This window comes from Gopherus flavomarginatus, chromosome 5, assembly GCF_025201925.1.
Source record: "Gopherus flavomarginatus isolate rGopFla2 chromosome 5, rGopFla2.mat.asm, whole genome shotgun sequence".
NCBI classification, from domain to species: Eukaryota; Metazoa; Chordata; order Testudines; family Testudinidae; genus Gopherus; species Gopherus flavomarginatus.
In genome coordinates this window covers 65,699,696-65,719,357 of record NC_066621.1, presented here as the reverse complement: position 1 = coordinate 65,719,357, position 19,662 = coordinate 65,699,696, and the positions used below count along the sequence as shown (strand labels likewise).

Below are 19,662 nucleotides of genomic sequence, written 5' to 3'. Positions count from 1 at the left end.
CATTTTGTTTGTTTCATCTATAATTCACACACAAACAGATATATTTGATACATATATTAGATATATTCTTTTTATATATTGTTTATTTATGACCAGATTCTGCTACCCTTACATTAAATAGTATCTTACTCCTTGAGCAGTCCTACTGAAATCATTGGTTTCAATGGGACTATGGGATGAGTGGGGCTCTGTTCAATGTGTATTTGAGTAGGGCTAGTAGAATCAGACCCTTGTTTATTTTATCATTTATTTAGCACCAAATTATGTCCTGGCTTGTAAAGATGCACAGGGGAATAAGGAGGCACTAAATGTCCCCTTAATCCCTTACATAGGCTCCCCATGTGGGAAGAGCAGCCTATGTAGAGCGTCTGCATTCCCCCACCCTGCAGTTGTGAGCAGGAAGAGGTAGGGAATGGCAGAGGTGCCAGCCCACCCTAGTTTTCCGTAAACGTTAACATGCTATAGCTATCTAAAGCATGTCAGCAGGTCCACACGGGGTAGTTAGAGCACAACATGCAGCCTGTGGCTTGGGCAGTGAATCCCGTGCCCCAACCCATTCAAACTTGTCACAGATTGCCTCTTATCAGTGCCCCAACCCAGGGACAAAATCAGCCAAGAATGCCCCCCCCACACGCAAAATGGTGTCAGAGTGCTTGCAAAGGAATGACTATATGGTCAATATCATAGTCACTCCTGGTCACAGAAGTTGATGTTACTAAATGTTATTCCAGCTTACTGCTGTTATTACTCTACCATGCATCTAAAATGCACCACAAGCGTTCAAGCTGCTACCCCAGGCCACCTGTGTACATTTGGCCTCATACCTTTGGCACTTGCTGCTGCTCCAAGTAGTCTCCATAATTCCTCCCTAATTTTTTCATAAATGTCCCTAAAAATCTCAGAGCAAGGATAGTGTCTCTAGAATGGAAGGTACCCTGGTTCCATCCCCTCCCAATATGCCAGCTGGCACAGCTGCACCGGGGCACATATGTTGTGCTAGGAATAGATTTGGCACAGTGTACTTTTGACCGCTGCCCCATTCCCACAAAGCAAGGGGCAAATCGGGAAGTGGACTGTGACCCTTGGAGCCATGGTGTGTCGCCAGGTCTTCTCCTGGGCAGCACACTAATGTTTTGCCCCATACGCGGGGCTTGTAGCAAAGCCACACTTTAGCCTTATTTCTTAGGGCTTGGTTAATTTCTATGTTTTGAGATGTATAATGTTGAAATATGAAGTAATTTTTAATTTTTTTTTAAGCTTTGGAGTATCCAAACCTCGATGTCTCAGAAACTACTAGAGACTACTGGGTGATTACAGGTACTTTTTTCTGTTTCAGGAGAATTGTTAGGACTCAGTCCGGCAAACACATCAGTGAGTAACTTCACACAAAAATGAATAGTAGTCACATTGAACATGTCCCATTGCATATAGCAGGACTATTCACCTATTTATGGCTACTCCTGGGCACAGCTGTGATTTTTGCCAGCTTCAGTGGTGGCAGTCTCCTGTGTCTAGTACTTTATGTAGGTCTTGGATTTAAATCTGAAATTCAAAGAGGTTTGGATTCAAGCCCAGAAAAAATGAATATTTGTAGAATGTAACAAAGTTTATGATGACTCACTTGCTGTCTCTGGATAAAAGAGTTTCTGAATCTGAACTTTATATAACTTTAGTACCTCAGCAGAGAATGCTGTATTTCTAGTGTAATCATATTCACTATATCACATTCCTACTGAGCATCTTTTTTACACTTAGAAGTCATAGGTGGCCCAGTAAAGTTTTTTTGGCATCTTTGATCCAATAGAAAACTAAATTTCACAATATCATTGTGTCAGTACTTGGAATCCTTACTATTAATTCAAAAGAGAAAATAAAAAGAACCTTACATGAAATTCTCTTGTATACCCCCTGTGATTTGGGATCCTTGTTCAACTTATTTATGTAATGTTGTGATGTTTTTGAGATGAAGCCTTACCCTTATGTAAAAGATGATCCAATTCATCATGGGCCTGATCCAAAGCCCATTGAAATCAATGGAAAGACTCCCACTGACCTTAGAGGGCTTTGGATCAGATTCAATGAGCCTGATGCAGGGCCGGCTCCAGGCACCAGCTTATCAAGCAGGTGCTTGGGGTGGCAACTCAGGAGCGGGGCCGCACTTTCAAGGCTTCAGTGGCAATTCGGCAGAGGGTCCCTCACTCCTGCTCGGAGCGAAGGACCTCCCGCTGAATTGCCGCAGATCGCGATCACGATTTTTTTTTTTTTTTGGCTGCTTGGGGTGGCAAAATTCCTGGAGCCGGCCCTGGCCTGATGCTCCAGTTCTTGCAGACACAAAACTCCCATTGACTTCAGTGAGATGCTATAGATATTCTAGTTTTTGAAAACATATCTCCAACTGCAAGGGTAAGCCCTTTAAAGTTTTGAAATGACTTTAGTGAACAATATGAATTATGTAAAGTATATTGCATGTGCTTTACAATTTACTGGACTTTATTAAATCAAACGTGTATTCACAAATCATTCAGTGCCCTAGAACACAATGTTTTGACAAACTGAATCCTGTAGAATTTCAATTTCAGATTTACAGACCCTTAGATGAAAAACTGTCCCTTTACCTGACAAATGCATATAATTGTCCTTTGATAACCTTCTTGAGGCTTGTCTGTTCTTATGCTTTTCATTTATGGATTTGCTTTTGTTTTGCATTGAAGCTTGGTGCAGATGTAGAGATACTCAAAGACCTTGTGGTAAACTGAAAAGCTGAGAACATTGTTGGAGTATTTTATTCTCTGTGTGTAGAAATGTAGCTGTTGGATTATCTGAGAAAAACAGTGTAGTGGCTGGAAACAGAAAGTCATATTATACCCAAAATGGAAATTATTTAGTGTGTGTAAATTTGTTATCAGATTGTTTTTCTTCTAAGCTAGCTTGTACATCTTTGTCAGATACACTGTTGCAGGCATGTATTATTTAATCCATCTATGCACAATCTGCTGATATGAGATTTTCTCCATTGCCACAGTTATACAAGGGGTCGACATTACATTCCTGGGACTTAACAACCAAAGCTTTGCAAGACTAATGGAGCAGCGGTTGGCCCCACTGTTCGTGATGTCCCATCAACAAGGAAGGCGATTTAAACGTGCTACTACCGTGGGCAGCTACACTGTGCAGGTGATCAATAGAATACAAGTTGTATCCAGATACTATTTCAAAAAGGCTTTGGGTGCATAGATACTGCATGGATTGTTGTGCAAAATAGTTAATTGGAATGAGTTTGGACATCCTCAGGAGCGGCGCCAGGGTTTTTGGCGCCCTAGGCAGGGGTCCTTACGCGCTCCGGGTCTTCCGCGGCAGTTCTGCGGTGGGTCCTTCACTCACTCCGAGACCCGCCACTGAAGTGCCCCGAAGACCGGAGCGGAGAAGGACACCTCCCCGCTGCCGAATTGCCGCCCTCCCAAATCCTGGTGTCCTAGGCGACCGCCTAGGTCGCCTAAATGGAAGCGCCGGCCCTGGACATCCTTATTCATGAATACCAAACCAGCGGGAAAGTTGTGCAGGTCATCTCAAAGGAGTTTCTGTTTCCAAAGTCAGGCATGTTTTCATATTTCTTTTCTCTTTGGAAATAGACAGTGGTTGCTCTGCAGTAGGAAATATTTTGCTCTCTGCTTACTATATATGTTTATGTAGCATGCAAACTTCAGTAGAAGGAGTCTAGTAGTTAAATTAACTTCAGTAAGAGCTTTGCTATATTCTCAAAAGTGAAGAGATTTCTGTAGGTCTTCTTTCATATGACTGACATAATAAGGAAAAGTTGTATCTGATTTGTGCATTGTGATGAGATCCTATGCAAAGCAGTCAGGGATTTTTTAAAATTAAATTTTTTTTTTTTTTTAATATGGCCTTGTTCTATGCAGGGACACAGATCAAATTCTGAAATGAGTGTCTGAAACCTGAATATTTTACTACTGAATAAGACAGAATACTGCATTGTGAAATGACCTTTGTCTTTTCTTTGGTGAGATTTCAATTCCCAGTCAGTATATTCCGCCTGAGCTTATTTTGTTTCTACACCAAAGTTAGCCAGCTGCCCTACTTTCATGTAATTCAACATTTTCAGCCTGCAAAATTTCACAAGCTAAGTTGTGAGTTTTCTGCACCTTTCTCCAAACTTTCTTTACTGTGAAATATTTTTTAAAATGACTATTTTCTAGTATTTACATTGCAAACATCTTCCCCACAATTCTCTGTGTTTTCAATGTGAAACAATTAAAAGGGGGGCATTTTTATTTGATAAAATTGTGAATCTTAGGAAAATGTTATATGAAAACATTGAGTCCATAACAAAAGCAAAAAAGAAAAATCCTTTTCTTTTTCATGTGATTATAAACATTTAGCAAAACTCCACTTAACACAGGAAGGATAAAGAAGTGCACTTTCAAACCTCTGCCAATATGAAAGAACAAACCCAAAAGGGTCTTTTTGTTTGCTTGTGGTAGGTGCAAGGATTTGTTACCCACAGAATACCAGCAAAGTGTAATTTTAAATAAAAGCACATTTAAATTTCTCTCAGTTTAATTGCTTTTGTCATGGCACAGAAGCAAGTTGACAACAGGGCTACACTGTAGAGACCCCAAAAAGAGCTGAAATTTTGTTTACAATTTATTTATTTTTTTTCACTGCCTCTGTTTTCTAGTCTAGGGATTTCAAATTAGAAATATTTTTAAAAGATTCTTATAAAAATTGTCAGGAAGGACTGCTGTATGCTTGGTAAACAAAGCAATGCTATGAAACAATGCAAGGGCCTGAAATCCTGTAAAAAGTTTTGCACTGAGTTGCATTTGTGTGGCATGTTAATGGGATTCGTGACAGATGCAGAGGTCTGCCTGGAGGTGGCTCTGTGCAGAATCAGGATCTAAGTGATGGTACAATATAAACATTGCGTCTGTCTCTTTCTCTCTCCTTTTATTATAAGATGGTAAAAATGCAGCGTATTCCAGGACCCAAGGAGCCCGCTGAACTGACTTACTATACATTATACAATGGGAAACCTCTGCTGGGAACTGCAGCTGCCAAAATGTTGAGTACTGTTGATTCTCAAAGGATGGCCTTGACGTTAGGTTATGTCATCCAAGTACAAGCTGATCGTAAGAATCCTTTTCTTAAGTTTTCAATCTCCAGTTTTAATCACATTTATTGTTATTTCTCAGAATGAATATTCAAAATGCAACATTAATTATGGGACGTGCTCATTAACCCACACTCTGTAATTTCAAATGCACTTGTTTAAGTAAAATCTTCAGGCAGGTGGTACTTGCTGCGTATGAAAGCATAGCTATTCCATCTGTTTGGAGGAAACACTGACATTAGAGACACTACAAAGAACACTGATAGAAAAAGGAGAAATAATTTTGATAAATGATTAAAATATTGGCTATAAGCATGAGATGAAGTCAGAAAAATGGCTCAAGAGGCGCAATATCAATTCCAGTGAGTACGATACATCCTGTATTTGGTCCTAGATTTGATCACGCTGTATTACTGATTTTCAGTCTTTGTTCAGCAGACAACAGAGATTTTTGACTCCTGCTTGCATAAATTACATTCCCTCAAATTATAAATTATATTGTTTCCCATAAAAATGCTTCAGAGTGCCTTTCCAGCTAAAATGGCTGTAAATTAGACAAACATACTGTTCTCTTATCCTCTGTACATGCTTTTAAACTCTTGAAATGGATGTTTGAGTGACTATATTGCATTTGCAAGATTTGGGCTGACCTGACTTGTACTTACATGGTGTTATTAGGAGACCTTGCTCATCTGTAGGTGTACGTATTCGATTTCCATATAAGGTGAAGTCAAGAGTTTACAGATGATCATTAAAGAAAGTTATGAGCTTGGGTAGCTAAGAGTCTCAGATTGGATGATTTGAATGGAAGAGACAAAGCATCCCAGTACCTTGCTAGTAAAATAAAATATTCCCATTGCCTCATTTTGAACAGTACAAGTATTTCCTTGTAATTACAAGATAGATATTTTACAAATTCTTCATTTTGATGCATTGTTGTTTGTTTTATATTAGTGCCTGGAGAAGCCCCATTGTGATAGGTGCTGCACTGATACATTGCGAGAGACAGTCCCTGTCCTAAAGAGTTCACAATCTGAGTAGACAAGACAGACCAAGGGTGGGAAAAAATATTATTGTCCTGGTTTTACAGATGAGGGACTGAGACAGAGAGATTAAGGGCCTGAGCCAAAGCCCACTGAAGTCAGTGGAAAGACTCCTGTTAATTGGGCATTGATTCAGGTCGCAAGTGAGTTACCCAAATATCTTGAGTCTCAGTCCTTTGTATGAACCACATGATCATCCCTTTCTCTCTACACTCTTCTGAAAGAACTGCACATTTTCCAGTGCTCATAATATAAACCTCATCTACAATTGCTTGCTGCTCACAAGGGTAGTTGGTTATTAAAGTGGATGTTGTTAGGTAAAATTTGGACTAACAACTTCGTTTCAAACACTCCAAACCAAAAAATAGCCCATAGTAAGATATTAATTTAATGACCTAAGATCATTAATTAGTGAACATTGCTTATTAAGAGGGACACTTTTGGTTAAAATTCAGAGTCTACACTGCCTTTTTTGAGATCTAATTAAACATATTATTCCAGTTTAGATTCTGTGCAAAAATATGCCTTTCAGCACCTGATTGCGTTATTCCAGGACATCAAAATTACAACTGACTTCCAAGGAGGTCTGCGTGTCCAAGGATGACAGGATCAAGCCGCGGACAGGCTTTTAGCTAGTTATACTGTAATAATTACTAGTAGCTAGATGCTATACATTTAGGACTTGGTGCTACCAGGTGCAAAGTGCCTTTGACAGCTAGTGGAGTCAGTGGCAGTTGAGGGCATGCATCACTTTGCAGAATCTGGTCCTTGGTATAGTCTGTAATGTCAGATAGAAAGTGGAGTAAGTCTGTTAGAAATGTCACGCTAGTATTTTCATAATTGCCCTTTTCCATGCCAGGAGCCAGTAAGCTAGGAAAATAAATACAGAATACAGGTTAAGCCTAATAATTTAATAATCAAACAAAATCAAGAAACAAAATGCATTTGCAAAAAGAAATGAAATTATAAAAAAGTGCATTTATTTCACAGCAGGATATTTAATATATACACTAATTAGATGTATATGCTGAGAGATTTAAGTGGCAATTTACTCAAATAAAATGGAATCTTAGAGTGCCCTCTAGGTAAACATGTTCTAACAAGTAGTATAAGGTGAAATATGCATTAGTGCTGTGATGTACAGCACCTAGCATAGTGGGTTTTGTCCTAGGCACTATGGTAATACATGGAAATAATTCATATTCTGGTGCAATTATCAATATTTCTGAAAATGATTTTTCCCAGCCCCTATATTCCACTCCCCCCAAGTGCCAAATTTTGTCTTCTTTGCGATGCCCATCCTGTGACTGCCAAAAAAGCTATAGCACAACAGCAGCACTACAAAGGGACCAGTTCTGCTGATGTCGATGGCAAAACTCTCAGTGAACCAGATCCTTAGCTGGTATGAGTTGTCTTAAATTCATTGGCTTCAAAGGAGCTATGGAACTTTATAGCAGCTGTGAGTCTGCACCAATGTCTTCTGTAGGAGCCGGACTGGGTGCAATGTACAAATTTTTAACACACAAACTATCTGAATCCAAGCTTTGCTGGCTTTTTATTTTATGGCTTGTTTCATTCAACATTATTTTATTTAAAATTTGAAAGAGCCATTTGAGTGATACCTCATCCAACTTCTTGATCTCAGGAATCAGAGGAGTGCTCTGCAGCTGTCTATCACTAGGAACATGGAATTTGAGAGACGAGAGCTCAGGGATTGATCATAGAAGTCTGTTGATCTATTTGTATTGTAGAAATCCCAACAAATTGTTATAAATAATAAATCTTTTGTACTAATTGTTATGTGAAGACCATTTAAGGAAGTACCCAGCTAGTTCTTCTGTTGCTTTTACATAGCAACTGATGGTGGAACACTGACTCTCTCTGGCTTGCAATTTTTTGCAGCTGTGGTGAAAAACCCACCAAACAACCTGTGGATCATTGCAGCAGTGCTGGCTCCTATTGCTGTGGTTACGGTTATAATCATCATCATCACAGCAGTTCTGTGCAGGAAGAACAAGAATGATTTCAAACCAGACACCATGATGAATCTGCCTCAGAGAGCTAAAGTAAGAGTCTGTTCAAGCAGGAGATGTGTGTAGTCTCTGCACATTCATTAATTTTCCCAGTGTTCATTCTTCAGATCCTTTTCTAAACATGTTTAAAGGACATCTGAGAGTTTAAGTGGTCAGTACACTCAGGCTAGGACTTCCTCAGCTGTCATAGAACCTGTTTGCTTTTTCCTGGAGTGAGATGAAAGGCCAGTGCCTCAGTTTCCCTTGGCTTTGTGCTTCTGCCCCCCACTTGAGACCTTCTGCCAAAGCAATCACCCTTCCTCCCTAGAAGGGCTAGACATAGGACTCTCCTTGGACCTCATAACAACTTCTGTCTAATCATACAGAAGATGGTATTCCCTCCCACAGGACTAAGCATGCTTCACCCATGGCATTTGTCTCTTCTATCAATTGGGGAGCAAAAGATAAAAATGGAAAATCAAACCTTGATCTGTTTCTAAGATAGATTGTCACAGTGTAGCTGGTCCCTGTGAGTAGAACTGAGCCCAGCTCCCCGTGGAAGAAGAGGTGAGCCCAATCTAGCCAATAAAGGGGGCTGGGCTACCCTTGGGCTGCCACAGGGCAGGAAATGTGAGATGGAAGATAGAGTGATTGGGACAGGCTGTCTCTGGGGAAGCCAAGCCAAGCCATAGTGGAGTGGAGTGGTGTAGAGCAGAGTGAACTCCTGTGCAGAGCCCTGGAACCCTCCCACATCATAGGGTCATAGAGCCTGGGCCCCTGGGAAGTCTACATAGCAATGATACAGCCCAAGTCCCTTGAGCCTGAGTTGGCTGGCATGGGCCAAACATGGGTGTCCAGTTGCTGTGCAGAGAAGGAGTGAGGTAAAAGACTGTTTTCTGTTTGTTTACCTGCCTCTGTTAAGAGAATAAACCTTCTTACTAGGCTTAGCAGTGAGTGTTTAGAAGTGGGGAGAAGCCCTGCCCTGTAAGAGAGATGTTCTCAATTCTATGCACAGAATTTCTGCTAAGCAGTTCCCATTAGCACTAATAAGAGTTGACTAGGGAAAGTTCTTTGCTTTGACAGAAGCTGAGAATCTCGTCCTAAATTGGAACTGTTCCAGCCAATTAGTAATACAGAAATGGCAACCTTTTCCCCCCTACACACCACCACTCTTTTCTTTTCCTTTTTTCGTACTTCTTGCAAATATAGTTTACAGGGAATTAAGGAAATTATACTTCCCCTTTACTTAATGAGCCATGTAAATTATAGAGGCACTGACAGATAAGTCCCCTGTTTGAATTTCCTTCTATAAAGTACATATTCTGTTGTAAAGTACTGTATCTCTCCATAGTGGAAAAAGTTGCCAACCTACCCAGATGGGCTACAACATTACTAAAATCTCAGCTTCTAGGCTGGGCAACCCACCAAAGCCAGGATTGTGTGAGGTGTTTTTAGGGTAATGAGCACGTGTGGACATCACTGTCACTTCATTCTTCTTGTTGACTTCCCTGCTTGCTTTCTGAGCGTTCTGATAAGGTCAAAATGGAATGTTCAACCTTATCAAAGTGCTTCATTTTGATTTTTTTCAAAAGGACATTTCATCTGAATGACATGTTCTTGACAAAATTTTCTGATGGAAAACTCTTGTCAGAAATGTTTCCGTCAGCTCCAGTTGGAAGGTGTAGATTGGACAGATGATAGAGGTAATAACTCTGCACTGGCAGGGAGATTGACCGAATGGTTAAATAGTCTTTCCTATCTCTGATGTTGATGTTTCTGCTTAAAATGGTGTTGAGAAATGTATTTTTGGCAGTTAATGAAATAAGAATATCTCAAGAAGAACAATATATTTTCATCTTAACCTACTTGGAGTCTGAGCCTATTTGGCATGAGAATAATTACCAGTGCTGTAATTACTACAGAATTTTAAATGTAAAACTTGCAATAGAAATGATTGATGGTAACAAGTATAGTATATTTTAAAGTAAACATGTACAGTTTCATTCATTACAAAAGTACTTGAAACCACTTGATTATTGCAAACCTTCCAGGCCAAAATCCATTTAAGAAATGGAGTTTGCAGTAGATATTTCCAGTTTAAGAAACTGTTTTAAAATCTCACTTCTGTATATTTTGTGTTTTAAATCTGTCTATCAGAGTCAGAGTTTCTGGTACTTTTTGGTTGTTTTGCATTTAAATAAAGGAAATTGAAATTCTGTGAGGAGAGCCTTCCTTTGTATTCATCTTATTTAGTTTTTTAGCGGTGCAGTTTTATGTGATCTGATTTCAGAAGCCTTATGTCAAGGAAAACTAGCAGAGTGGAGCTGCCTATTCATTGCTGCAGTCCTGTTGCTACTGTTAATGGGGGCACTGCAGTTCTTCAGCTAGAGCTGCCTATTACATCATTTCACAGAATCCTTCCTGTGTGAGTGGAATTAAATTAGTGAACAAATGGTGGAAGGATAATAAAAACTTTTGCATTTAAATATCATTCTATAGGCTAGGTGTCACTGGGTGATTGGCCCTTTAAGGGGAGATAGTATTCTGTCCACCTATGACAAGCTAAACCTACCTCTTCAGGGGGCAAGAATGAGTCATCTGACTCACTGGTCATACGATCTTTAGTCAGGCCTCTTATAAAGGAGAGGGCTGAGGGCGCTCAAGTGAGAGCTGGTGACGCTCAGGTTAGGTTGCTGGGAGGCCCTGGCAGGACAGAAGTCTGGGAAGCTGTAACTGGTTTGAGGAAGCAGCTGCCAGAAGCAAGACTGGTTCCTGTAGGGAGTGAGAGAGACTGAACTGAACCCAGCTGTGAGAATTCGGTTTCAATTCAATTCGATTCTAAATTGAATCTTTCTGAAAATCCTTTCCTGTGGGAAAAATTTCAAATTCTTAAGTATTTGTGTACTGATTCAGTATAAAAATATTCAAAAATGTGAAATTTTTTCACAGGAAGGGATTTCCATTTTCCAGCCAGCCCTAATTCCAAAGAAACAAATGTCAGCAGCAACCCATACCATTCGTTCTAGTCTCATCCAGTCAATATAAGAAATTACCTGAGCAGTTGTGTTCAAATATCATTTCAACAGCCTTACCTAAATTCCACTCATTAGATCTTTCTCAGAAATCTTGCCAGATAATATCTTTTTCCTTGCAGTGCAGAGTAAATCATTATAATGGATCTGAGTCTTGCCAATTTATTTTGGGGTGCTAAAGCCATCTGCTTTACAAAGCAGAGTTCCAAGATCAAATGTTGTTGTTTAGTACAGTATATCAGCTAATGAGAATGGTTTCTCCAGCTCTTCCTTTAACACAGTTTTGTCATTGGGGGAGAGGGATAAGTAAAACCTCAAAATAATTAGATATAGCGTTGTTGGAATCGGATCATGGTTACCCCCCTCTTGAGTTATGTCAAAATATTTGTTTGCTGATTCTTGCCTTTCTTTAAAAACTGAAGTGTACTTTATAACATATTGATCCATTTTTAAGGGGGGATGGTAATGTCTGGTAACCAGTCTGGTAACAGCTTTTCTGTTTTATTATCCTTTTACAGAATAATAAGATGGTCTCTGCTAACAATTAACATATATAATGAATGGTTTAAACCATTAATTTTACTCAGTTTATTAGAGTCTAGGATGGCTTATGGAATTTCTCCCTAGCTGTCCTTCATATGACTTTCTTGCCTTTTTTTTCATTCCCTACCCCCTTGAAGTTGATCTAATGGCATTGTTTTTGGTACTTTCCCTTCAGAGTGTTGGGAAGATATAAAGCTCCCAACGGGGGAGATAGCATTGTCCTTTGTGAGAAATGTTTGTTAATGGGGCCAGCATTTCTGATATGGTGTAAGCTTTGCTGCTATAATGTGCTGAGACTTTGTTGGTCCAGATCAATGCTAGTCCATTTAGTATCTCCTTAGTGCACTTCTCCTGGAGCTGCTTATCAGATGAATATCACCGTCAATGTGTCTTAAAAAAATCAGCATTAGTGTTAAGTAGGAGACTGAAAATGTGACAAACCACCTTCAACAGAATGAAAGTGATCTTTTCTTAGAGATGGCAAAATTTTCAGACTCAGATACCTACAAAATATGTCTCTGGTTTATTGCCATAAGGGACAGAAGTGGAACAAATGCTTATACAAAGCAGAAGATACTGTGGATGACTTACTATTTTGATCCAACTGTAAAGTTCAGATCTGGATGAATATTTTTCCCGAATAACTCAAACGTTCAGTAACATCAAAAGAGCCTGAAGGAGCCTTTTCAAGCACCAGGCTTATAATTTTGACGTCTTATTTACTGGAATGTTACTGGGCATGTTTTAGGGGTACAGTGAGGGTAAAATTGAATTGTTCAGGGAACAAAAAAAGCACTATCATCTCGTCATTCAACGTGCTTTCATATATGTTTATAGAATTCTGTCAACCACATGTATCCAAGAAAAAATGACATCTTTATTTTGCTAATGGATATGAAACTTCTGTTATATTTGTTCCTCTTTTCCTCTTTCTTTTTTACATTCAGTTCTAACTTCTCAATTATCTTACTAAAAACAAGTACAATTTAATATCCATTAATGGTTTAAAACACATTGAATAAAAGTCTGATTAGCATGCTGCATCACTGCCAATTATCTAAATTACGGTTATGGTTGCAATTTTTAATTGTAGCACATATAATTAAGTGTACGTGCTACAATTAAAAGTTGCAACCATAACCGTAATATAGATAATTGGCAGTGATGCAGCATGCTAATAGGTAATAGCAAAAGATGTTGTATTAACATATAATGCATGTTGGAATCCCACGGTTTTTGTTTTTTTCCTTCTCTGCAGCCAGTACAAGGTTTTGACTATGCCAAGCAGCATTTAGGTCAGCAGGGAGCTGAAGATGAGGTTTTACCTGTGACTCAGGAGACTGTAGTGCTACCACTTCCAGTTAGAGATGGTCCTGCCTCCCAGGAGAGAGAAATTGCTCAGGATGGGAGCACCATTAAAACTGCCAAGTCCAATGAAACAAGAAAAAGGTATGCACTGAACAAACTTCAGCTGAAGGCTGGAATGGGTTGGATGCTGCTGGCTGTTGATGAAACAAAAGTGGGGTTGGCACCCATGCAGTGCCCACAGCGTCTGGTTCCTCTGCAAAAGTACCTGGCATATGATAATGTTTTGCGCCATATGTGTGAGATTGCTAAAGAAAGTAGGATAATATGAAATGAAGCTTTAGCGGACATTTTCATATGTGTAACTAGTTAAAGAGATGAGTGGAAAATGGACAACCTATTAGCTAGTGATGGGTCTGAACCAAAACCCTGGATCTGAAGTTTGGAAAGGCTCAATCTGAACCTGGATGTGAATTTTACAAATGGACAATAGGACAGATACTCAGCTCATATAAATTGGCATAACTACATTGGCAATTTATACCACTCAGGATCTGCTCCCATATCTTTATTAAAGGCTGAACAGAACCCCAAACAATGCTTAAATAATATAAAATGTCAGAGTCTAGAGCACATGCAGCAATAACACAATGAGTATCCAGTACTCCAATCCAATGGATTGGGGTGCTTGAAAAATGAGGTGAAATTAGATATTTCTCATATTCCTTCGCAGTGAATGAGTGGGGTCACTTAAATTCATGTTACAAGTGAAGAATATGAGAATTCTTTATGCTGAAATTTTCTACTGAAGGGAATAGAGCTGGCCTGCACAACTCGTAAAGCGGCGAGGGCCATATTACTCCAAAGAAAACAGCTGAGGGCCGAACCCCCCCGGCCCCACGGAAACACCCCCCCCCCCCGGCCCAGCGGAAACACTCCGCCCCAGCACCGCCCAGCCCTGCAGAAACAAACCCTCCTTTCCCAGTGCCACCCCACGAGAACATCTGTGGGCCAAAAAGGAAGGTTGGGGATGATGAGGTGATACTTGATTTTAAATCAACCAGGGGATCCCAGCTGAAGAGGTGGCTGGGAGCCCTCAGGGTCAAATTAAAGGGCCCGGGGCTCCAGCGGCTGCGGGAACCCGCAGCTTTGTGGGGCTGGGGCAGGGATTTAAAGGGCCCAGAGCTCCTGCTGCTGAGGGGAGCCCAAGCCCTTTAAATCCCAGCCCCAGCCCATCCGCTGGAGCCACGGCCGGGATTCAAAGGGCTCTGGGCTGCCCGTGGCGGCGGGGAGCCCTGAGCCCTTTAAATCTCAGCCACTGCTGAGAATCTCTGTGGGCAGCTCAGAGCCCTTTGAATCCCGGCTGCGGCTGAGATTTAAAGGGCTCTGGGCTCCCCACGGCTGTGGGGAGCCCAGAGCCTTTGAATCCCATCTGCAGCTGGCAGGGCCAGCTTTAGGAAGTGCAGGGCCTAATTCGAACATTTTCGGCGGGACCCCGCAGGGATGACTGAAAGAAAAAAAAATGTGAAAAAAAAGCCTTTCATTTCTTAGCAACCGGTTCCCTATAAAAAGTTCTGCCACAGTATGTATTTTTTGTACCAATAGGGTTACCATACGTCCGTATTTTCCTCCTGGATGGCGACTTAAGATCCAAAAAGCCTGACATGTCCGGGAAAGTACAGATGTATGTTAATCCTACCTAAAGTTCTTTTTTAAAAAGATGTGTCAGAACTAGAAATGAGCTCCGCCACTACCTGAGGGTGTGCTAGGATGCACGTGTGGGTCCCAGCTGCTCCCTGCCCACCTCATTGAAGCAGGTGTGCAGGGTTACTTCCCTGGGAACTACAGGGCACCAATGGACATGAGGCTGGCTGGAAGTCGGGGGGAGGTGGCTGGAGGTAGGGTCTGGCTGCAGACTGGGCAAGGGGTGTGGGGCAGGCTGGAGACGGTGTGTGGGATGGGCTGGCTGGCTTCAGGCAGGGCCACGGGGGGGTGCGGCATGGGTTGGCGGGGCTGGAGAAAAAGGAGTATAGGACTGGCTGGCTTCAGGCAGGGGGGTGAGGCAGGGGTTGGCTGGAGACAGGGAAGGGGGTGCAGGGCTGGCTGGAGACAGGGGTTGGTGCAGGGCTGAAGGCAAGGCAGGGGGTGAGGGGCTGGCTGGAGACGGGCTGGCTGTGGGCAGCGGGTACAGGGCTGGCTGCAGACAGGAACTGGTGTAGGCAGGGCATGAAGTGCGGTAGGGGTTGGCTGCGGGCAACTGGTGCAGGTACAGAGGGTACAGCCCATCCTGTGTGGTGAGTGCCCCCTCGTCCTGCCTCCCCCACCAGGGTAGCAGTAGCAGCCCTTGGCTTAGGAGCTATTTAAAGGGCCTGGGGCTCCCCTGCTTCCACTGCCCCAGCCCTGTAAATAGCTGCAGGAGCCCTGGGGAAGTGGTGGGGCTCCGGGGGCTATTTAAAGGACCAGGGCAGCAAAGGCATCTGGAGACCCTCCCCCCACTACCCCAGGGCTCTGGGGGCTATTTAAAGAGCCCGCGGCTCCCCTGCTTCTACCGCCCCAGCCCTGTAAATAGCCGAGGGAGCCCTGGGGAAGCGGTGTGGCTTCAGCAACTATTTAAGGACTGGGGCAGCAGAGGCAGCTGGAGCCCCGGCCCTTTCAATAGCCCCCAGAACCCCCCATTACCCCAAGGCTCTCGGAGTATTTAAAGGGCCCATGGCTCCCCTTCTTCTACCACCCCAGCCCTTTAAATAGCCACAGGAACCCGGGGAAAGTGGTGGGGCTCCAGTGGCTATTTAAAGGGCCAGGGCGGTAGAAGCGACGGGAACCCCGGACTTTTTAAATAGCCCCCAGAGCCCCACAGCCCTACCCCAGGGCTCCAGCAGTGGTGCTCTGGTGGCAATTTAAAGGGTCTGGGAGCCACAGGCCTTTTAAATTGCCCCCTGGGGAAGCTGGGCCACCCCCCTACAGCGCTCTGGCTTTTGCTGGTACACCGTACTGGGGCTTGGGCATGTGGCCCTCTTAGGGGCGAGCTGATTCAGGGGAATTGGTTGAATTGGCCTAAAGTCGGTCCTAGTAGCTGAGATTTAAAGGGCTCTGGGCTCTCTGCAACTGTGGGCAGCCCAGAGCCCTTTGAATCCCGGCTGCGGGCAGCGCAGAGCCTTTTGAATCCTGGCCTCAGCTGAGATTTAAATGGCTCTGGGCTCCCTGCCGCTGCGGGCAGCGCAGAGCCCTATGAATCGCTGCCACGGCTGAGATTTAAATGGCTCTGGGCTCCCCACCGCTGCGGGCAGCCCAGAGCCCTTTGAATCGCGGCCGTGGCTGGGATTTAAATAGCTCTGGGCTCCCCGCGGCTGTGGGCAGCGCAGAGCCTTTTGAATCCCAGCCGCGGCTGAGATTTAAAGAGCTCTGAGCTCCCCGCCGCTGTGGGCAGCGCAGAGCCTTTTGAATCCTGGCCGCGGCTGAGATTTAAATGGCTCTGGGCTCCCCACCGCTGCGGGCAGCGCAGAGCCTTTTGAATCCTGGCCGCAGCTGAGATTTAAATGGCTCTGGGCTCCCTGCCGCTGCGGGCAGCGCAGAGCCCTATGAATCGCTGCCACGGCTGAGATTTAAATGGCTCTGGGCTCCCCACCGCTGCGGGCAGCCCAGAGCCCTTTGAATCGCGGCCGTGGCTGGGATTTAAATAGCTCTGGGCTCCCTGCCGCTGTGGGCCTTTTGAATCCTGCCATGGGCCGCACAGTGAGCCTCTGCGGGCCGCATGCGGCCCGCGGGCAGCATGTTGTGCAGGCCTGGAATAGAGTAAACATAGATCTGTTATTTTAGCAGTGACAATAAAGGCTAAAGTTAATATCAATTTCACTGGAGTTATAAAATCTTTGCTTTTTAGTCTTTGCTTAAAGGGAGGTTATTTGGTTTGTGCAGAGCAGCTTTGTAGGAAAGTAAATCTCAGTTTATTCATCTTATTTTATACTTACCAATGCACTCTACCAGATTTGCTTAGTCAGAAACACTGAGAAAACTTAGTATGACTTAGAAAACGTAGAAATTTCTGTCTTTAACATACAGAGAAAAAGGTATGTTAACATGTTCGTTTTGGTAATTGTCTCCTATATAATAGATTATCTGGGAGGAGGCTACTCAGAGATAGTATACACAGGAAACAGAAAAAACTAGTTAAAAAAGCCCTTCTTGGTTCCTAGGATTAATTTGCTCTTCTCACCTAAAATCCTCTCGGATTTTAGAGTCAGTGATATATGAGGTAGGCTATGTACAGATCATTGTGTTTGTTGCAGAGCACAGGATTCAGGTTATCCAATTCATATGAACTCAGTGGTACTTGTCCTTTTTAAAGTTTTCAGTTCTCTGACACAATGCCACACAGGAGATTATCACTGTAACAGCTGTAGGTGCTGCTGCTATGTTCCTAAAAGATAAGTCTCATCAGGAGCTGTTCTGTAAAGATGTTTTTCAAGCCTCTTTGATTCCTGACTCTCACCCTTGTGTAAACACACACACAGAGTTTAACTCTCCTCATTAATACCAAAAAAATCCATTAATTGTTTTGAGTATATGCAAAATCCACTTGAAGCAGAGCTCTGTCTCAGCTCAAAGCTTGTCTCTATCAGCAGCAGATGTTGGCCCAACAGAAGGTATTCCCTCACTCACCCTGTTTCTCCAAAATCCTTTTGTAATAAATCTCTGCATTCCTAAACCAATTCAGTAAGCTTTTACTGATTCAGGAATTCACTGGAAAACCCACTGTCAGGTGGGTTGAATATACAGTACAGTACTGCTGTAATGCCTTTCTGGGCAAATGTAGCTCATCTTACACAGGTAGGCCTATTAACTCCAGTGGGGTAACTTGTAGAAGTACAGTGAGCAGAATTTGGCTCTTTGTGATCTCTGATAGGTGACAGGGGAACTTTGTTTAGTGGCTTTTGAAAATGAAGAATATTGCATGACCATCTGAGATGCTTGCAATTTCATTCCAGGCCAATACACAACCTGGAAAGCTCATGTATCAGATTTTCATGAAGTGGCTGTTATCTGATCAGAACAAGACACTTTGTTGTTATAATTGAACTTTGAAAGAAACTTTGAAATTTCAACTTAATAAACATGAGTTTCTTTTTTAAAAGGGGGAGTCTTAGCAGCTGTGTGATCCTGCAAGGACAGCTGCCCTTTATTTGTTGTCTGGATCCTACCCCCTTCCCACTGGCAGCATGATTCCTTCAAACCTTGGCTGGCCTATACACTTCCCTTCTCCTGACCTAACTTCCTGTATGTTTCCTTCCTGTCTTCCACCATGAGTCCTCTTTAAAACCTCCTGCTTAGGCTATGTCTTACACTAGCAGTTTGTCGGTAAAACTGTTGTTGCTTAGGGATGTGAAAAAATCACTCCTCTGACTGACAAAAGTTTCACTGGCAAAAGTGCCAGTGTGGACAGCACTATGTCAGTGGGAGACACTCTCCTGCCAACATAGCTACCGCCGCTCATTGGAAGTGGTTTAATTATGCCGGTGGGAGAGCTCTCTCCGGCTCAAATGGAGTGGCTACACAGGAGACCTTACAGCAGCACAGCTGTGTCACTGTGAGATCCATAGTATAGACATGCTATGTACTTCTTGGGGAATTCTCTCTAAATCCACCAGCTCCCTGTTGAGGGAAGTTGAAAAGAACAGTTTTTCCTTAGGATGCAGTTACTCTTTTATTCTCTGCAGCTAAGGCCTCTGTGGGTGCCGATAGTCCTGAACAATTAGCTGTTGCCAATGCTGTATCACTACACTTTGAAATCGTGGTCCAGCCTGGGGGCAGAGACCATAGAGAAGGCAACAAGCCCCCACCTTCAAAATGAAGTTTTCAGCTTGGTAAAGATACAGAGAGTTTATAACTGCACAATTTATTAATTCTGTGTGAGGGCAGATACCCAAATTGTCAGAGTGCCTCTGAGTAATTCTGCCTTCTTGAGCTCTCTGTAGAGAGAATGCTTTCTGAGCATGCCCCTTCTCAACACTTCTGACCCCACCCATGCATAGGTGCCGGAACTAGGGGTGCTGAGGATACGGCAGCACCGCCTGTCTTGAAGTGGTCTCCATCATATACAGGGTTAACAGTTTGGTTCAGGGGATCTCAGCACCTCCCTATGCAAATTGTTCCAGCACCCTTGCATCCATGTCCATGGTTGTGGCATTTACAGCTTCAGTGCATTAAGCAATGCAAACAATGACAAAGAAGGTGGCTATGTAAGTGATGTTTCACTGGGAGTGTCAGCAAACAGTGGCACTGACTTGATAGTATGGTGTTCAGAGGGAGAAAAGGAGTCTGTGTATGTTTGTGAATTATGGCTGTCAAAAGCAAGGCTGAAGTGGGTTTCTTATTCCCGGTTCCTTATTCAAAGGCCAATATTTAGAAATGCATTAATATAAAATTAAACTTTATCAGATTAAAATTATTGAATGTGTTAACAAATTACTAATTACTTAGTTCTTTAATTAAATAGTCAAATAAGGAGCTGGGTTTTGACTGGCTGTACATGACAAAATGAGTAAACTCCAGTGACACATCCCTGTGACCGTCCTACTGTTCTGAAGGAGCTGAAGTAGCAC

General features: G+C 42.8%; 1 protein-coding gene across 1 annotated transcript in view; it reads left to right on the top strand.

Annotated features, from left to right (window-relative positions):
• KIAA1549L (KIAA1549 like) overlaps window positions 1-19,662 on the top strand; it is a 228,887-nt gene that overhangs the window by 142,108 nt on the left and 67,117 nt on the right. Inside the window, exons 7-11 of the mRNA XM_050955195.1 lie at window positions 1,258-1,317; window positions 3,023-3,174; window positions 4,976-5,147; window positions 8,074-8,237; window positions 13,017-13,207. Coding sequence (XP_050811152.1) covers window positions 1,258-1,317; window positions 3,023-3,174; window positions 4,976-5,147; window positions 8,074-8,237; window positions 13,017-13,207 — 739 coding nt within the window. The remainder of the gene's footprint in view (window positions 1-1,257; window positions 1,318-3,022; window positions 3,175-4,975; window positions 5,148-8,073; window positions 8,238-13,016; window positions 13,208-19,662) is intronic.